The sequence below is a fragment of the Aethalodelphis obliquidens genome, unplaced genomic scaffold, assembly GCF_003676395.1.
Source record: "Aethalodelphis obliquidens isolate GAN/ISIS:26980383/991018 unplaced genomic scaffold, ASM367639v1 scaffold53, whole genome shotgun sequence".
NCBI classification, from domain to species: Eukaryota; Metazoa; Chordata; class Mammalia; order Artiodactyla; family Delphinidae; genus Aethalodelphis; species Aethalodelphis obliquidens.
The window spans coordinates 10,310,762-10,329,923 of NW_020837997.1; the positions used below are offsets into that span (position 1 = coordinate 10,310,762).

A 19,162-nucleotide genomic window follows, 5' to 3' on the forward strand; every position below is an offset into this window, starting at 1 on the left:
GGGCGGGGCGCCCCCGGTCCGCTTCTCTCGTGGCCGATCCCGGCCCGAGCTGTCAGGCCCCTGGGGCTCCGGCTGTGTGACCTTGGCCCGTCACCGCCCCTCGCTGTGCTTTGCCTCCCCCTTTCCCTCCTGTCGGTCGCCTCCGGTGCGCTGAAAGCCCGTTTTAGCCGCAGGGTGGCCCCTGGACTCTTCCCGGGGCTGTGTGACCTTGGACAAGTGCCGTCCCCTCCCCGCGCCTCAGTTTTGTCCCCTGCGGAGCGGATGATTGAAGAGCCTTTGATGTTTCCCAGGAAGGGCGGGGGGACTGTGCTTGTTCTTGCCTCAGGACCTTTGCTCTTAGCGTGCCTTCCACCTGGCTGCTCGTCTCCCAGGTCTCCATCTGGCTGGGGCTTTGTTGTCATTTTGGGTCTGTCTGAGACGTCGCCACCCTGCCCACCCTTCCTAAGTGTTGTTCCACCTCCGTGACTCCCTGTGTCGCACCATTCTGTTTCTTGTCCCACCTCGTAGCACTTAACACAGAGTTGGGTACCGGGAGTTGGGGGGAGGTGTCATCTCCTTGATGGGAACAGGCTCTTGAGGGTAGGGCCCTTGTGAGTTGAGCGCGGAGTCCCCAAGCACGCGAAAGGCACTGTCGCCTGGAACCACCATCTGCCCTCTACCCAGTTCGTTCAGTGTTCTTCCTCCGCCGAGGTCAAAGGTGGCCTGTCGAACAGCACGCAGCCCTCTCTGCCCATGCCAGACCAAGTGCAGCCTCTCTTGTGTGTTGCATCGTTGACTTAAAGTGGAGGTAGTTTGGAGGTTAGGGACCATTTCGGGACTCGTCACAGACTCTGTGGAGCCCCATCTCACACATCTCTTTGTCTTTTGGGTGGGGGGGGGGCCTCTGCGGAGAGAACCGAGTGTCGCTGGGTTCTTCCTGTGGCTTTGGGGCTGGCAGCCCACATAACCAGAACCAGAGTTGCTCTTTGCCAGAAAAGGTTTGCGCTTGTTCGCTGGGAAGTTGTTACCTAGGAAGAACAGTGTCTGTCCTGCAGCTCTTAGCCACGTTGCAAAATTTGTCTCTTCCCAATAGGCGGTTAAGGAAGAAGGTCAAGATCCTGATGAAATTGGCGTCGCGTTGGAAGCCACAAGCAAGAGGACGACAAAGAAATGCGTTAAAGGTATCCGCTTGAACTTGTTGCTGCTTGAGGCCTCTGCCTTGAGAGGACTTCCGTAGAGGACTGGTGGTTTAGCATTCTTCCTGCCCTCCAGGTCGGGAGAGCGGCCCTTATTATTCTCCGTCTAACAGTTAGGCTTGCTTTTCCACCACCTCATGTGTAAGGATGTCAGGGTGCTGGGGAGGAGTAAAGAGATTTGTAGGTGCCAGGTAAAATTAAAATACGTACTGAAAACCTCATGGTTCTTGTCGTTGGGATTAAAAAAGAACTAGAGTAAGTCACTCTCTGGAAGCTGCCCCAACTGGTCTGAGCAACCAAATGCACCTGCTTGGCTTCCTTCCTAGTTCAAAAAACTACGCCTTAAACCAAGGAAAATGACACCAACCAGAGATCCAACAGAACCCAACTTCTCTGGGGTCCAGAATAGATTGTCGGAGTATTTGCACCCAGCCCATTTTAACACTTATTTTTTTTTTTAATCAAGATATAATTCACATACTGTAAAATTCTCATATTATTTAAAGTGTATAATGCTCTGCTTTTCAGTATATTTACAAGGGTATGCAACCATCACCACTCTCTAATTCTAAAATATTTTCATCACCCCAAGAGAAATCCCCCATGCCCATTAGCAGTCAGTTCCCATGTCCGCCGCCCGCCCCCCCTCCCCGGCAATATCTAATTGAGGTTTTTTTCTCTAAGGATTGCCTATTCTGGACATTTCATATAAATAGAATCATATAACATGTGGCTTCTTGTGTCTGTTATCTTTCACTGAGCATAATGTTTTTAAGGTTTATCCATGGTGTAACATACATCAGTGCTCCATTTTTTATGGCTGATAGCACTTATTTTGGGGAGGATTTAATTCCATAAAACTTCAGAACCTCATTAGCTGTCGCTCTCATTATCGGATTTTATTGTGGTAAGGACAGTGTAATTTGAAACTCCCACATGACAGGCTTATTTTCTTGAAGGTTGCTGCACAAAAATTCTCACAGCTGTATGTGTCCCATTCATCTAAAGAAGTGCTCAATTCAGGCAATGGGAGACAGCTGCTTAGAAAGTAAAATGAAATGACCTTGTAGCATTTTCAACAACTTCAGTTTATGTTTTTAACAGCTGTTTTAGCAGAACAACTTTTCCAGAACTCATCTAACTGTTTAAATCTTGTGCACGTGTTTTGAAAAGTTAAATTTTTGAGTTAGGTTACATAAGGAATTGAAGTCTAAAACATTGGTGTGTGTTTACTGCTTGTGAAACTGTCCGTATTTCAGCTATAAACACTGACCGTCCAAACAAATACAGATCGTGAGGGATGGGTCTGTAGCAGGAAACATACAAATACCTCTTTGTACTTTGCCATCAAGTCACCAGTGATCTGAAAGTTTGGTTTTGAATAGTTGACACAACTTGATAATCGTTTAGAACTTTTTTTGTGTAGATGCTCATTTAAAACCGTGAGGTTCAAGCCCTACTAATCAAAACGTTCTTGGCTTCTATGGGGATCTTTGAATCATTAGAAAAACTAAACCTGAGCTGAGTGCTTCAAATAGACGTCTGAATGTCTGGGTTAAAGCATAAGTCAAATCAAAGCTACTTGGAGTTTGCATTTTGTCAGAAAAGCCTCGATAATAGTTACTTCCATTGGTGTAAAGAGAGTGTTTGTACCAGTACAGGTAGCTGTTGCTGGGATTTCGGATTTAAAAGGCACTGGTCCCTTCCCCTTCAAGGAAGAAGCAGGTGGGTGAGGTCCTGGGGCAGAGGATAGCTCCTGCAAATTGTAGAGTTGGTGTGTCCTTTGGAGGCGTGTGGGCACATGGTTAATTATATGAAGTGATAGGTCCTCATGGTGGCCTGGTTGAAATTAGGTCCTTGAGATTAATAGGAATCAACCAGTTGGTTTCCAGAGTCTGCCACAAAGTTGGACTAAATCTGAGAATTCATGAGTAACCACTGCCTTTCAAAAGTGAAAAAAGTAGCTGAACTTTTTAAGTTTCATTGTAAGTAGGAACAGGGGTCCTTTACCCAGCTCATCTAAATGCGCAAAATTGCTGAAAACTGTGGGTGCGTTTTGAAAGATTAAAATTTTGAATTAGGTTACATTTGGGGTTAAAATTTGATTTTCTGGTGTCTGTGCCTGTCTGCTGTCCCGTTCCCCTCCACCCTTCAGCTTTTAGTCAGCCAAGAGCAGGCCCTTGGGATTTGGGTGTAGCCTGTCTGCCCAGCATTTGTCTCATTGTCACTCCCACTTAGGGTGCTTTTTGATGAGGCTTTTTGGACTGCCTCTCTTCTATTTACATTCTTTGTGGGTACTGCAGGCTACTATTTGAGGCCTAGAAATTGGGTGCAATTATCAAACATTTTTAAACAGCGTATTTTAAAAGGATATTCAGGGTTTAGATATAATGGGAGGTGGTACAGCTGAGTTTTTGAGTCGCAGCTTTGGAGCAGAGCGAAATTCTTGCATCAAATTCAGATAATAAACCTGCTAGCATTGTGGGGAGTATTAAATAATGCGAAGAGCACGGTGCCCAACGTGTAATAAAACTATATTTTTTGAGTAATCACTGATAATGGCAAACGAGATAACAAGTGTAGACATTGCAGTTGGCATCTTTAATCAAAGATTGAGGTTTCTTCAGACTCACAGAGAGAACAGACTTGTGGTTGGGGGGCGGAGGAGGTTAGGGGAGGGATGGAATGGGAGTTTGGGGTTAATAGATGCAGTGTATTATATACAGGATGGATGAACAACAGGTCCTAACGTATAGCCCAGGGAGCTGTATGCAATGTCCTGTGATAAACCATAATGGAAAAGAATATGAAAAAGAAGGTATATGTATAACTGAATCACTTTGCTGTTACAGCAAAATCAATAAATCAACTAAACTTCAATAAAATAAAGATTGAGGTTTCTTGCGTTTAATTTTCTTTTTTTAAAAAAATTATAGAAGTGAAAATGAAAGTAGCTCTTACTGCTCAGTGTTTTAACTGCAGTTGATGGATTGCTTTAGCCATATCCATTTGTATGTTCTACCACTGCGTCTTCACACTTGCGTGTATAAAATATCCACGTGCATTTTAATGAGTAGATCTATGTGGTAACTTTGTGGACATTTTTCCATATCATTAAATGGTCTTTAAAGGCATAATTTTTTCTTTTTCAAGTTGCAAAGTGTGTGGTATGCCACAGGGTTTTGCAGACTCGGCACTGTTGGCGATTTGAATTGAGTGCTTTGTGGTAGGGTGCTGTCCTGTGTGTTACCGTGTGCTGCACAGCATCCCTGGCCACTGTCCACTACATGCTAGTAGCACTGCCAGTCATAACACCAAAATGTCTTCAAACATCGCCGCACTACAGCCCACGCCCGCCCTGACTCCCCATAGTGGCATCCCACATTTGAGCATAACATGCCATAATTTGCTTCCCTTTGGGATATTTAGTCTGTATGCACTCCATAGAATAAGTAACCTTTGTTTTGAATTCCTTGTCAGACATTTTAGTGCACATCCTAAGGGGAATTCCAGGATAAAGGTATGTATATTTTTAAGGCTGTTGTTACATAGGGAGCCCAAAGATTTTACCTTTCTGAGTCTAGAAGTTTCCACTCTCCTTCCCTTCCAGCCCCATTAAGAATATCTAACATAACTCTCAATAGTCCCTTTGCGTTCACAGAACTCAGGGTGAAAATTGACTTTATGGTAGCCTTTGCCTTTTTGCCTTGAGCAAAAAAAGAGTTCCTGGGCTGAAGAATGACGGAAGGCAGGGGGCCTGCTTACAGTGGGTGGAGTGAAGGGGAACCAGCAGGTCCGTCGTTGGGCTCGCTCTCTTAGGTTGCAGTTCTTTGGGTGCTATATGGACATTACATTTTTTAATTTACTCATTGGGAAATGCCTATGTTTATCCTTTGCTCATTTTTCTTTAGGGATGTTAGTCTTAGTTTGGAGTGGTTTTGAAATCTTTTGAAGCTTTTGAATATTTTGTGCAAAGTCAAAATACTTTGATAGTGTTACAGAAATCCTAGATTTTTATGTTCCAGTTGAGACAGAACTATACATGATAGAAGAACAGGCACATTTAGCTTCCCTATAACATGTTCTCACCAAGATTGAGCTGTGTCATCCTGCATAAACTAATTATGAGGCCAGAACCTGAATGTTGTCTGATTGAAAAATTATTCTGTAATTAGGACAAAAGACGGAGGAGGAAGGCACAGAAGACAATGGCCTGGAAGAAGATTCCAGAGACGGGCAGGTATGTGGCATCACAGCCGAGATGGCGGCAGGAGCTCCGCATTCTGGTCCACCTGGTCGCTGACACCTTTCGTTCCTCATTAACAGGAGGACATGGAAGCAAGTTTGGAGAGTTTGCAGAATATTGACATGATGGACGTTAACGTGTTAGAAGAAACCGAAGTCGAGAATAGCGGTGCTCCAGACTTCGGGGAGGATGGCGCTGACAGCATTCTCGAGTCCCTATGCGAGAGCAAAGACTACGTGGCTGTGCAGCTGAGGGAGCTCCCAGCTCAGTTCACAGGACACTCTGTAGGTAACGCAGATGCAGTACAGCGCGCTGCAGCCCTGGGGCTCCTCGCTGCTTATGTGCTCTTTGTCAGAGCCAGAGCACGCAGCTAAATCACCAGTCACCATAAACAAACACTTAATTCGGTGTCTAAACCTTGAGGTAAATTATATCCATTTAAACTCCACATAGGTCAGATGTTAATTAACGGATAACTTTTCTGTATGTTGGAGGATATTTTTATAATTGGGTAGGAGACACTTCTCTTAGCATAAGTTATAGAATGAGAGGTTGACACTGTTGATAAAAAGTATTTTCCTTAAAAAGAAAAAAGGTTTAAAAAAAACTATAGAAAGGTAAGAAAAAACCAGTTCATAATCTCGCCATCCAGATAATCCTGTTGATATTTTAAAGATGTATTCCATATATAAATTTAGACAGTTATATTAAAAGATGTGAAATACAGTGAAGAAAAGTATTTGTCCCCCCAGAATAACCCCTCCAATTAAAGGAATCCACTATTAACTTCTTGTGTATAAGGGAGGGCTTTAATTCTGTTGCCGGTGTCGCTTTCCCAGCTTCTCACTTGTCATCTGTTGCCATAGAGCTCTCTCGTAGCCCTCCTAGAACTTATTGCCAGTTTAATCTCACCACCTTGGCGTGCCCAGCCATCTTAGTTTGGTTTTATTTAAGGCATTCTAGCTTTAAATTGGAAGGAAAAGTGCCCTTGTAGGACTGAACTTTAAACCTTAAAGGTCAAAAGTCACAAATTTCACCGTTATCACCACAGCTCAGCCTAGGCTAGGCAGTGAGCTTTGATTTGTCCTCTCAGTGAGATTCTGTTGTGTGTGAATTATTTCCATAGAATGGACTTGGCTTCTAACTTCTTGGTTAATGGAAACATCCAAACCCAGAAAAAGAGGAAAGTACGTGGGGAGGAGTATTTTTATATTTCACTTGAAAAGTTAAAAGGTTTTCTAACTTAATAACCTTTAGGATACCAGGTTTTTTTTGTATAGTAGATAATAAAAAGAGAAAACAGTCAAGTTAAATGTTTGTTTTATACAAAGTACTCTAGAAGAAAGTGCCCAGTTATTGTTATTTTATCTTTTTTTTTTTTTTTTTTTTTTTTTTGGCCAAGCTGCGTGGTTTGCGGGATCTTAGTTCCCTGACCAGGGATCAAACCCGTGCCCTTGGCACTGAAAGTGTGGAGTCCTAACCACTGGACTGCCAGGGAATTCCCTATTGTTATTTGAAAAGCATCACTACCAAGTGAAATCGGAGGAGTGCAAAACTTCATTTTCCTTTTGAGTTCAGCTTTGGAAATTCTGTGGCTGGGTGGTGTATGCTGACCACCAGTGTGTGGAAACTGCCTGGGAAATGAATTTGCTCGTTCATTCATTTGGCCAGTGTGGACAGAGCGCCAGCCCTCTGTGAGCCTCTGTCAGAGTTGCTGGTACCACCTAGTCCTGGAGTGGGCCTGGGGGCCGGGAGGCAGGTGATAAACTGAATACTGTAGCCCCCCCCCCCCCCACTTACCCATGGATTTGCTTTCTGAGGTTTCAGTTACCCACAGTCAGCCGGGTCTAAAAATATTAAATGAAATAAACAATTCCTAAGTTTTTAATCGCATACCGTTCTGAGTAGCGTGCGAAACCTTGCGCCATCCTGCCGGGACGGGAATTATCCCTTTGTCCAGTTATCCATGCTATATATGTTACCTGCCTGCCAGTGTAGGAAAAAACACAGTGTATGTGGGGTCTGGCGCTGGCTGAAGTTTTAGACATCTATTGGGGCTTTGGGAGCATATCCCTTGTGGGTAAGGGGGGGCTGCTGTGATTCAGCAGTGGGCTTGCAGATGGCGGTAGGCATTGTGCAGGAAATAGATGTGTAGGTGGCCTGGAAACTGGTGAGGTGTAGGCCTTGGCATTCATAATTCTGTCTCCACAAAGTAGTCTTGCATTTTGTCTTTCAGGTAGACGGGGAGGGCTTTGAGAACACTTTGGATGCTTCATCATTGGACTTCAAAGTGCCTCCGGTAGGTTACTACCTGGTTCTGTGGCTGGAAAGCTGACATGAGTGGTTAATTTTCCATAGTGGAAAAGAGTGTGAGTGTGGGTGTGTGAACAATTCATTGAGCATCGGTCCTGAGCTGGGTGCTGGAGATAAGAGGTTGAGCCAAATTGTCAGTGTCAGGGTTTGCAGCCTAGTGGGCGTGGTGTTTATGACCAGTGAGTGTAACTAGAAAGTGAAGTTTGGGTGATTGAGTTACAAAACCATGAGAGGGCTTCCCAGAGGAAGTCCTTTGTGTTCAAATTGAGGTCTGACAGGCCAGTCGAGGTAGCCAGGTGAAGGGGAAGAAGACTCTGGGGCAGGAGGGGGTGGTGCGTTGTAGGGATGGAGAACGCAGGGCGGGGGTGGGGCTGCAGAGACAGGTGGGTCTGACTGCCAGTGTCCAGGAGCCTTTGTCTTCTGTCCAGGGGGAGTTAGGGAGAGGTGTTCAGCAGAGTGGAGAAGTCTTTCGTTGATACAGTTCTGCGTTGGGAGAAATACATTTTTTTCAAATCCGGTGTGATGTGTAAAGCAGCGGCCACGTGTGTGACCTCTGCCTGGACCATGGGAGTCGTTGCCAGCTGCAGAGCCCAACTCCAAGGGGGGAATGGGATGGGCTAATATTATTGCTACCTGTCTGCTTTTGCTGGGGAGAAACCAACACAGTGAACTTGTCATTGAATTATTGTAGAATGGAATACTTTGTTTTGAGTGGAGAAACTTGTTTGGAACAAGCATTTATTCATACTTGATTGAAAGTTGTATCTGCTAGGGGAATCTGTCCGATTTTTAAAGTGCTTTGTGGATTTTCTTTGTCTTTCCTTTTCAATAGGATATTGAAGAACCTCTATTGGAGCCAGGTACTGATAAGAGAGACACAACAGTTATGGTTTGAAAGTTTTCCCACTGTATTTTTTAAGCTGTCTATATATTTTAAGTTGTTTATGGTGTTGTAAATTATTTTAATGGTGGACAATCCAGATCGTACAAGGATCAGAGATTGGAAACCCATTCATATCACCAGATCTGTGGAAGTACCGTTCTGGTTTCTGGAGGTCAAATACATTTGGTGAGATGTAGTGATTACTTTCATCTCTCTAACCACGTACAGTGGCATTTAAGTAATTCCCCCCAACCCCACGATTCTTCCATGTGTTTCTACACATGAAACAGATCTTGTGATATTTGCTGCAGTCATTTTGATTAATGCAGTTAAGGCAGGATAAAGCGGTGGTCAGGGCACTTATAGCCTGAGAAGTGACTGGATTCCAGAAGAGGAAACAGTTTTCTTCATGAGAATTTCCAACGTGTTGTTCCCCTTCCGGACTGCGTTTATCTCCTGCCGGCGGAAGTTTCTGGTTTTCCTGTTGGACTGTTCCGTTCAAAGAATTTCAAAGAAATTTGGAAATTGAGCTGTCCTTGAATGGTGGTTGCGTTCGATTGAACACCTTGGACATTGGAAAAATAAGTCGAAGACCCAGACTTGAACAGAAGCATGAAGACTGTCGAGAAGCAGCCACACGGTTGTAGGTGTTTAAACCTGTGGGGCCTTTTCTCTTCCATGTAGCGTAGAGGCTTGCTCTCGCAGGCGGTTGGAGCGCAGGTAGTGTAACCAGTGTAACTTTGTGTACCCGCGGGTTTTCCAATCTCTGTGTAGCTAGCAGTTCTCTTCGTGTTAGTGTGGCAGCCGTGCCAGTTCCACATTTGTGATTGCTTTATTTCCCTGGTAATTAAACCTTGTGCCATTCTATTCCTGTTAAATCCGTAGAAAATGAGAAAATACTCGACATTTTGGGGGAAACTTGTAAATCTGAGCCAGTAAAAGAAGAAGGTTCCGAGCTGGAGCAGCCATTTGCACAGGAAACAAGTAGCGTGGGGCCAGACAGAAAGCTTGCGGAGGAAGAGGACCTTTTTGACAGCGCCCATCCGGAGGAGGGTGATTTAGATTTGGCCAGCGAGTCAACAGCACAAGCTCAGTCGAGCAAGGCAGACACCCTGTTAGCGGTAGTGAAAAGGGAGCCCGTGGAGCAGACAGGCGATGGCGAGAGGACGGACTGTGAGCCTGTAGGGCTAGAGAAGCCAGTTGAGCAGAGTAGTAAAGCCTCAGAGCACACGGAAGCCTGTAGCGAGGAGGCCTCGGAAGCGCCCCCGGAAGCCTCAAGCCCAGACCCCAGGGATAGCAAAGAAGACGTGAAGAAGTTTGCTTTTGAAGCTTGTAATGAAGTCCCTCCGGCTCCTAAAGAGTCCTCAGCCAGTGAGGGCGCTGATCAGAAAATGAGGTTTGTTTTTTCTCAGTTTTAGACCAGACGCTATCTCCTTTTCATTGGTCGTTTAATGACACACATAAGCTGTTGTTTCTGCAATTGGCCAGCCAGACTGATGCAATTGTAGTTTACTTCTAAAGTTTTATTTCTCTTTGTGTATTTTTAATGGGTGATTTCAATTCCTTTTGTTTTTCTCAACCTACTCTGGTTGTGCTCTTAAATTGTTAAGTGTTATCTTCAGCTAAATCGAATTGACTTTTAAGAATCTGCCATTGTATTTGGGGGGTCAGATTGCCAATATAAGCTTGTAAAGGTGCTGTTAAAATTTTATTTCAGACTAATTTTCTGGTAGGTATTCAGTTTTAGCACATATCATACTTTGATTTAGTTGTCTTTCATTTTATTCCTGTACGAGTAACATTAACTTTTGTCTCTAGCTCTTTTAAGGAAGAAAAAGATATAAAGCCAATCATTAAAGATGAAAAAGGTATGATTTAATTTACATGGCAGGGAGCCATCTACGGATCCCTTATTTTGGGAGGGAGGGGCCTGCAAGTATCCACAGTTTGGATACAGTAGTTGGTTTTATTATGGATTACTGGAATTAATCATCTAATGGTATCTTGAGAGACTAGTTTTAAATGTTGATGAGCTTCTGTATTTTATGCCTTTGTTGTGATTATTGCTTATGGAATAGTTAAAGTCCTATTACAGGACAGGTCCACCTATGGAATAATAGAATTTTAGAAAATGCTATCTTGGTTGAGAGCTGATCATTGAAGCCATTTCAGTTTGTAACTGACAAGACGTGATGATTCCTCGAGTAAGAAAACTCAGTGTCTGTGATCCAGATTTTTCGTCTTCTGTCCAGTTTGTTGGCAGTAATTAAATTCTTGACTTAGAGGAGTCGAGACTGGATTTAATCAGGGTTTAAGAGAGGGCTACATCTTAGGAGGAGTGGTCGAGCTTACTGTTATGCCTTGAGGTAAAGCATAATCATCTCCCTCCTGCTTCAGGTCGAATCAGCAGTAGTTCTGGAAGGAATCTGTGGGTCAGTGGACTGTCTTCCACAACTCGAGCGACAGATCTGAAGAACCTTTTCAGCAAATACGGAAAGGTACACTCCCTTTGACTTTCTGTCATTGTGCCTTGATTCGGCATTAAAATATAATAAATCTAAGAGTTTAGAAACTTCATACTCGCTGTTAATTGTATTGGTTCTTGTTTCTGGTTGGGGGAAAACAAACAAGAACCAAAACTCCAAGGTGGGGGACCCAGCCAGTGGTGGGTAGTAAGCCTTGTTTCCTGGTTGAGAGTGGATGGCAGGCAGAGTAGACAGCTTGTAGAACGCTGCTCAGAGAAGGTATGTAAAAGCTACAGTCTACGTGTCCCTGCTGTGCTTCCAACTTCTCTTGAACAAACTATCTTTTAGCCAGTACAAAACTTGAAGCTGGCATGATGAGGTTTATTCCCTTAACGGTAAGTGAAGAGTTGGTCTCCATGTATCGTCTACCATTTAAAGTATATAGTTTGAGAATTGGAACAGGACAGTGGCTTAAAAATGAATCAACTGGGGACTTCCCTGGCGGTCCAGTGGTTAGGACTCCACCGCTTTCACTGCCCGGGGCGTGGGTTTGATCCCTGGTTGGGGAACTAAGATCCCACAAGCCACGTGACCAAAAATTAAAAAAAAATAAAGTTAATTAAAAAATTTTTTTTTAAATATATCAACTGATATATTGGTCACGGGAGCAGGAGGAAAGTAATACAGTTCAGAAGCCTTCTGAGGAACATTTAAGAATGATCCTGTTGTCTTGGAACTAGGTAGTGAAATAGTCTTATCAGAAGCCGTAACGACTGCCCTGGCCTGCTGGGGGCCTGTGGGGAGTGACCCTCGGGAGAGAAGTAGGCGAGGTACCGCTCAGCGGCAGCAAGTTGCAGGGATTCCAGGCAGAGGTTTGGCATCTGTGTCATCCTGGCTGCCCAGGTCATTCCTTGGCTCAGGTCCTTGTTCCCCAATTAAGTGTTAGTGAAGGGATTAGGGAATGAGCAGACAGGACCCAGAAGAAGCATTCCAAAGGGTGTAGAACACTATTAAGCCCTAACCTATTCACTCACTTATTTAGAATCAGGCACTGATTGTAAAGCCAAAGCAAACAGATACAAGGGTATTGACATCATAGATCTTACATTGGTGGAAGATCGCTTAAGAAATAAATACATAACGTGTTATGATAAGTATATTGAAGGTTACAGTGTGCCATCAGTGTGTGGTAGGAAGGCCTGATTTAGATTTGGGAAGTAGGTTCAGCAGTCGTCGCTGAGGAAGTGACATTTAGGCCAAGGGCTGCGTGATTAGTTTGCCTGGCCCTCGGAGCTCAGCTCTGGACCAGAGCAACAGGACCTAGGAAGGCCCCGCAGCGGGGCAAGGCTCTGGAAGTGGATGAGCAGACAAAGGCTTCTGTGAGGAGCTTGATAGTAGGGGATGGGAAGCAGGGAAAGGGCACAGACAGGAACATGGGAGCTTTTTGTGGTATCTGCTCTCACTTAGGTTTATCTGTCATCGGAAGTGATGCCCTTATAAAGATAATGTTTGATGGAAAGGTCAAATGACCCCATGATTAGCTCAGCCCTCTCATTGAGGAGAGGGAAGAAGGCAAAGCTTCGTCTCTGATATGCGAACTGACATCTGTATCCATCTCAGCAGAGGCTCTGGCCCTGTATGGGATGCTTTGGACAGATCGGGGCTTTCTTCAGGCAGAAGTGAAAATGTCAAAGTCTGCAGGGATCCTAGGGAGCATGTATCCCCCTCACCATCTCACAGTTGGGTACACTGAGGTCCAGAGAGAGGAGAGCACTTGTTCACGTTGACCCACTGAGTTCAGAGGAGGTCACAGCCAGAAGCCATGGCTCCCGTGCCTCAGGCTTTTTGTATATCCTAATCCTCACGTCTTTGTCCTCTGGGAACGTTTGCACTTAACGGAAGCACTGGTATGGTAGGGTTTAAATCTGTGCTCTTGCTCTGTGTTTTGTATATGTCCTGTTTCTTCTTGGATTCCTTGTACCTGATTGCTTTTTTCTTTTTGATATGGACCATTTTTAAAGTCTTCATTGAATTTGTTACTGTATTGTTTCTGTTTTATGTTTTGGTTTTTTGGCTGCGAGGCATGTGGGATTTTAGCTCCCTGACCAGGGATCGAACCCACACCCCCGATTTGGAAGGTGAAGTCTGTTTTTAAAACATTTTAAAATTTTTAGGTGTTTTTAAATTTATTTTTGGCTGTGTTGGGTCTTCGTTGCTGCGCGTGGGCTTTTCTCTAGTTGTGGCAAGTGGGGGCTACTCTTCATTGTGGTGTGTGGGCTTATTGTGGTGGCTTCTCTTGTTGCAGAGCACAGGCTCTAGGTGCGCAGGCTTCAGTAGTTGCAGCACGCGGGCTTAGTTGCTCCGCGGCTTGTGGGATCTTCTCAGACCAGCAATCAAATCTGTGTCCCCGGCGTTGGCAGGTGGATTCTTAACCACGGAGCCAGCAGGGGAGTCCCTGGAAGGCGAAGTCTTAACCACTGGACTGCCAGGGAAGTCCCTGTTTATCTGCTTGATTTTGCATTGCATAGTTTTTTTTATGATTTGTGCCTTACTAGCTATATCTAGTCTATGTAACTAGTTTCTATTTTAGTTCCTTGAGGTGTAAACTTGGGTTGTTTATTGGAGATTTTTCTTATTTCTTGATGTAGGCATTTATTTCTGTGAACTTTCCCCTTAGATTGCTTTTGCTGCATCTCATAAATTTTGGTGTGTTGTATTTCCAGGTTCGTTTGTCTCGAGGTGTTATTTGATTTATCACAGTCTATCTCCCAGTGACTTCATTATACCAGTTCCCAAGTAGTATGAGAGCCTTACAGCAGTGCACTGCCATTTTCTCCTCCAGGCTTTGTGACGTTATCTTACGTTTTACTTCTATTTAATAAAGCACACGGTGCATTATTGGCTTTTTTTTGGTGAGTTGTTTTTAAAGAAAAGTGGGTTTTTAGTTACTCATGTGTATTTACCATTTTGGGGTGCTCTTTTCTTCCTTTTTGTTTGTCCACGTTCTCCCTGGGTATTGTTTTCCTTCCTCCTTAAACATGTCTTGTAGTGCAGCATTGTGGACGGTGAATTCTCATGGCATATGCATGCCTGAGAAAGCTGTTGCTTTGCCTTTGTCTTGCTGGGTATAGAATTCAAGGTTGGCTGCTCTCCTCCAGGTGGCACAGCCACTCTGCTCCTTCTCACTTGCGTCCTCTCCAGCCAGCCGGCTGTCATTCTCACCTTTGCTCCTTAGTGTCCGTGCGTCTTGTCTTCCTCTGGCTGCCTTCACGATTTCTCTTTACCACCAGTTAAGTTTGCTGCTGCTGCGCTTTGGTCTCGTTGGCGAAGTTTTTTTCCTGTGCTCCGTGCCCATGAGGACATATTGCTGTTGCTCTGGTTCGTTTTTGTTTTTTCTTAGTTTCATTTCAAATGGTTTTTCTTACTACCTCTTCAAGTTCCCTAATTTTTTCTTTTGTCTTGTCTGTCCTCAGGCCCATCTGGTGTAGTCTTTTTCAGAAATTCGGTTTGGGTATTTTTAAACATCTTCCATGTGCTTACCTGACGTGCTCAGTTGTTGCTCTGCCTTCTGGAACGTACAGGATACGGCCCTCCTTGTTCACTAGTTCTGTCATTGTGACATTTCTATTGACTTTGTCCTTTTCTGTGCTAGAGCCCTGTTTTCCTGCTCCTTGGCTAGCTAGCCTCATTGTCTTTGATGCCACGTGATAACTTTCACCTTGTTGGGTGCTGGTCCTTCCTGTGTCCCCATAAATGTTTTTGCGCATTTGCTGGGTCACAGTTCAGTCACTTGCTCCTTCTGAGGCTTGTTGTTAGGCTTCACCAGTCAGGCTAGGGCAGCCTTTAACTCTGGCCAGCTTTGTCCACTCCTGAGTACTCGGCCTCATGTCCCCGGGAATTACAGGCTCTTCCACTCTGGCTGGTGGGGTCACTCTGGTAACAGTGAACCGTTTATGGTCCTGAGTGGGCCCAGGGGATTGTTCCCTCTGCCCGTTACTGGTGGGTGTCTGTCTAGCCTGGGTGGTCACCTCACACAAGTGCACGGTTGTGGGCAGCCCTCTCCTCTGTGGTATTCTGATTGCTTGCTGCCTTCATCTCCTCTGACTCTGAGCTCTGTCTGTTCAGGGATGCTGCCCCTCACTCCCTCCTCCCTGTTGCTGGCTGGAACTTCTAGGTGGTGTGCCAGGGCAGTCATAGGAGACACCCCTTGGGCGTTACCCCCTTGCAGGGGTCACCATCCTATGCGGCCTGCTGTCCAGTGTCTGAAAACCCTTGTTGCCCACATTTCCTCCGGGTTTTTAGTTTCAGGCGGCAGGAGGGTAACTGCTTGGTACTCTGTCCTGGCTGGAAGCGGAAGCCCTCTCTGCATCACATCAGAGCTGTTCTCAGCCCGGACGTGCACGAATTGGGGTGCATTTCTGAGTCAGCATCCCCGTAGCTTTCCATGGGAACAGTCGAATTGGAGAAAAAGGTCTGAGTGGGAAGGACTTTTGATTAATTAACAGGTCGTGGTTAATGAAGTCTGTCTTTAGCTTTTCTTGTTTGTATTTTGTCACTGTGAGGGCTAATCTTAAAAGCAGTTGTATTTTGATAGGTCAGGATTTATTGGAATCACTTTAATAACTTGTTACGAAGAACAACAATTTCCAGAGCCGTAAAAACAAGTGGAAATGATTCTGATGATCAGTTAACTGCTAGCAGTTCTTGATACGTAATGTGGTTATTTGCATGAGAAAATAAGAGTACCCTTTTCTCACAAAGGTTGTTGGAGCCAAAGTGGTGACCAATGCCCGCAGTCCCGGGGCCCGATGCTACGGGTTTGTCACCATGTCAACGTCCGATGAGGCCACAAAGTGTATCAGCCATCTCCACAGAACTGAGCTTCATGGAAGAATGATCTCTGTTGAGAAGGTGAGGCTGTTCTTGCTGCTGTAACTCAGAGCTCACAGGCCAGAAGACCTGGTCCCTAACCTGTTTCTGTCTGTGTTGTATTTTAGGCCAAAAACGAACCTGCTGGGAAAAAGCTGTCTGACAGAAAAGAATGTGAAGTGAAGAAGGAAAAATTGTCTAATGTTGACAGACATCATTCTGTGGAGATCAAAGTTGAAAAGTAAAGTGCTTTTTTAAAACCTTTCTCTTCAGAGGAGGGCAGGTGGCAGCCACAGGGTCACCAGCTCCTTATTTACATCTTGGGTGGTTTTTGGCATCTTGCTGCCGCTTAGTATTTATGTCCAAGCAAGTTAGTAATCTGTTGAAAAAATAACACAGACTGAAAGATGTTTGAACAACACAGGTTTGAACTGCTCAGGTCCGCTCACACGGGCAGTTTTTACAGGAGTAAATACTACAGTACTACAGGTGCAGAGTTGGTTGAACCTGCAGGTGTGGAACCGCGGATAGGGAGAGCCGATTATGAAGTTCCATGTGGATTTTCGACTGTGGAGGGTCGGCTCCCCAATCCCCATGCTTTTCAAGGGTCAGCTGTATTTTTACTTCATTCTTGACATTCTGAGCTCTTGCATGGCCTCTCAAACCCTGGAATCATTTCCTGGTCCACATTGATCCTTGTGCATCTTGTATTTTATCACAGCAACTGCAGAAGCCCAGCTTTGCAAAGACAGTTTCATCCAAAGGAATGTAGCCTGATCTAATATCGAAACGAGTGACCACAAGCTAGTAGTTGACGTGTTGTCTGGCAGATAGTATTTCTTTGTTTCCCTCAGAAATTTAAAATATCCCAGGGCAGTTGTGAGTTCACCCATCCTGGTGTACCTTGGCACCATAGTTTGGGAACCACAGGTCTGAGAGACTACCTTTATAAAGGAGGTGATTTGCATCTTTAATCAAGATGAAAACAGGGACAGATCTTTCAAAAGCAAGCATTTCCCATTGATACTTTTATCAAAATTGTAGGTTTATCTTTTTTGAGAAGGTAGACTTTGTTGACGGGCCTGACAGGGTGCTATTCTCAGAATGCATAGTTTATGTTGAGTTTGTATTGTCAGCACAGATTATTTTCATTTCTAGGTCCACTCACACCCTAAAAATTGAATCTTGCTGAGAATGTCAGTCTCACTGTAATTCAGTTTTTGTTTTTTTTTAAACGTAAGAAAATTTATAGTTAAATAAACATGACTGTGGGCATTACATTCATAAGTTAAACTTGGTTTTTGTTTTTGTTTTTGTTTTCTGCGGTATGCGGGCCTCTCACTGTTGTGGCCTCTCCCGTTGTGGAGCACAGGCTCCGGACGCGCAGGCTCAGCGGCCATGGCTCACGGGCCTAGCCGCTCCGCGGCATGTGGGATCTTCCCGGACCGGGGCACGAACCCGTGTCCCCTGCATCGGCAGGCGGACTCTCAACCACTGCGCCATCAGGGAAGCCCTAAACTTGGTTTTTAAAGATGTACTTAGCCATCTTCGTTGTAGCCAAATTGGAATTTGTAAACCCAGGAGAAATGCATGTCAGATTAGCTTTTTTGTATTTAGGGGTGAGATCGTAATTTTATTGGCAGCTTCTCCAAAGAGACACATCCTGTTGGTAGTGCTAAAAACCTGTACTGGGGGAACATGGGGAGCTCTTGGGAGTTCTTGGTATTCTTAGCACCTTGAGATGCATTTCATATGTTGATTTTCTGATCACAAAAGTGAGATATGTTTATGGGGAAAGGAAGGGGGTGTAATCACTAGTTAGCGTGTGTGGTTTCCGCAGCCCCTGGAACGATGCTGTGAGGTCTGTGCTCTGTGTGGAAGGAGAGACAGCTCAGAAAGGAGCAGCGCCGGGCCTGAGGCGAGCAGGGGGTGGCTACCCCAGCGCAGGGCTGCTTAACTGGGTGATGAGCTTAAAATGAAACCAGACTGCTTTCAAGTGGTTTGTGTAGGAGGCTGAGCGTTTTAAAGTTCGTTTTTAATCTTACTCTCTTCTTCATTGAACACCCTCATTTGACCTTTTGTGGGGTTTTTTTTTGGCTGCATTGGGTCTTCGTTGCTGCGTGGGCTTTCTCCAGTTGCGGAGAGCGGGGGCTACCCTTTGTTGTGGTGTGTGGGTTTCTCATTGCGGTGGCTTCTCTTATTGCGGAGCACAGGCTCTAGGCGCGTGGGCTTCAGTAGTTGTGGCATGTGAGCTCAGTAGTTATGGCTCACAGGCTCTAGAGCACAGGCTCAGTAGTTGTGGCTCATGGGCTTAGTTGCTCCGCGGCATGTGGGATCTTCTTGGACCAGGACTCGAACCTGTGTCCCCTGCATTGGCAGGGGGATTCTTAACCACTGCGCCACTGGGGATGTCCCTGACCTTTTGTTTTTAAGAATTTCTAGGTTTGGTAGTCAGCTTAAGTGACATAGAGAAGCTTTTCCTAAAGAGGTTGCTTGTCTTGGATGAGTTTTTATGTAATTGCCATTTGGAAAGCACACACAGATGTCAAGCATAATCCCACTACCCAGGGCTGACACTTTTGGTATCTATTTTTCTGGTCTTTTTTTCCCTATGTATATATTTTTTAGAAATTGCTTTTTAGGGAGTTCCCTGGCAGTCTAGTGGTTAGGTCTCTGTGCTTTCACTGCCGAGGGCCCAGGTTCAAACCCTGGTTGGGGAATTAAGATCCTATAAGCTGCATGGCGCAGCAAAAAAAAAGAAGAAAGAAATTGGTTTTTAACTTAATTAGTGTTATCAAGAAGTCCATTTGTGTCTAGGAGTCCAGAACAAGTAGGAAGGGTCTCCTCTCAAGACATTTTGTAAGGCTACTGGGAGGGAGAGGGTGCTGCCCTGGAACAGTGGGAAAGGCACGTCAGAGATGGTTTCTGGGGTTTATTTGCAGTCAGGTGGTGAGCAGAAGCAGTCTCTAATCTGTCAGAAGAGAAGCGGGTAAATAACAGTGGGCTGTGGTTCAGCAGTCAAAAGGACCCAGATCTGTGCGTGTGTCCACACAGCCCAACCGGCAGGGCATGCGGTGAAAGGCATTGTAGAGCAGCACACGAGGACTGTCTCACTGTGTCAGTCTTAAGAAACCTAGAGCATCACTGTAGGGCATCATGGTTACGGGAATATGCGAGTGAAGCCAGGAGAGGTGGAGCCACACAATTGACA

The 19,162-nt window shown here is 45.0% G+C and overlaps 1 protein-coding gene across 4 annotated transcripts in view; it reads left to right on the plus strand.

The window, feature by feature from the left end:
- Positions 1-19,162, plus strand: part of SAFB2 (scaffold attachment factor B2) — a 54,677-nt gene that overhangs the window by 462 nt on the left and 35,053 nt on the right. For all 4 annotated transcript variants that reach the window (XR_003428386.1, XM_027085354.1, XM_027085355.1 and 1 more), the window contains exons 2-11: positions 1,073-1,160; positions 5,351-5,415; positions 5,502-5,705; positions 7,658-7,720; positions 8,567-8,594; positions 9,503-10,013; positions 10,436-10,485; positions 11,015-11,115; positions 15,844-15,993; positions 16,080-16,192. Coding sequence is in view for 3 of the 4 variants with exons in the window: in XM_027085354.1 (XP_026941155.1) it covers positions 1,073-1,160; positions 5,351-5,415; positions 5,502-5,705; positions 7,658-7,720; positions 8,567-8,594; positions 9,503-10,013; positions 10,436-10,485; positions 11,015-11,115; positions 15,844-15,993; positions 16,080-16,192 (1,373 nt within the window). In the remaining variant the exon portion in view is untranslated. The remainder of the gene's footprint in view (positions 1-1,072; positions 1,161-5,350; positions 5,416-5,501; positions 5,706-7,657; positions 7,721-8,566; positions 8,595-9,502; positions 10,014-10,435; positions 10,486-11,014; positions 11,116-15,843; positions 15,994-16,079; positions 16,193-19,162) is intronic.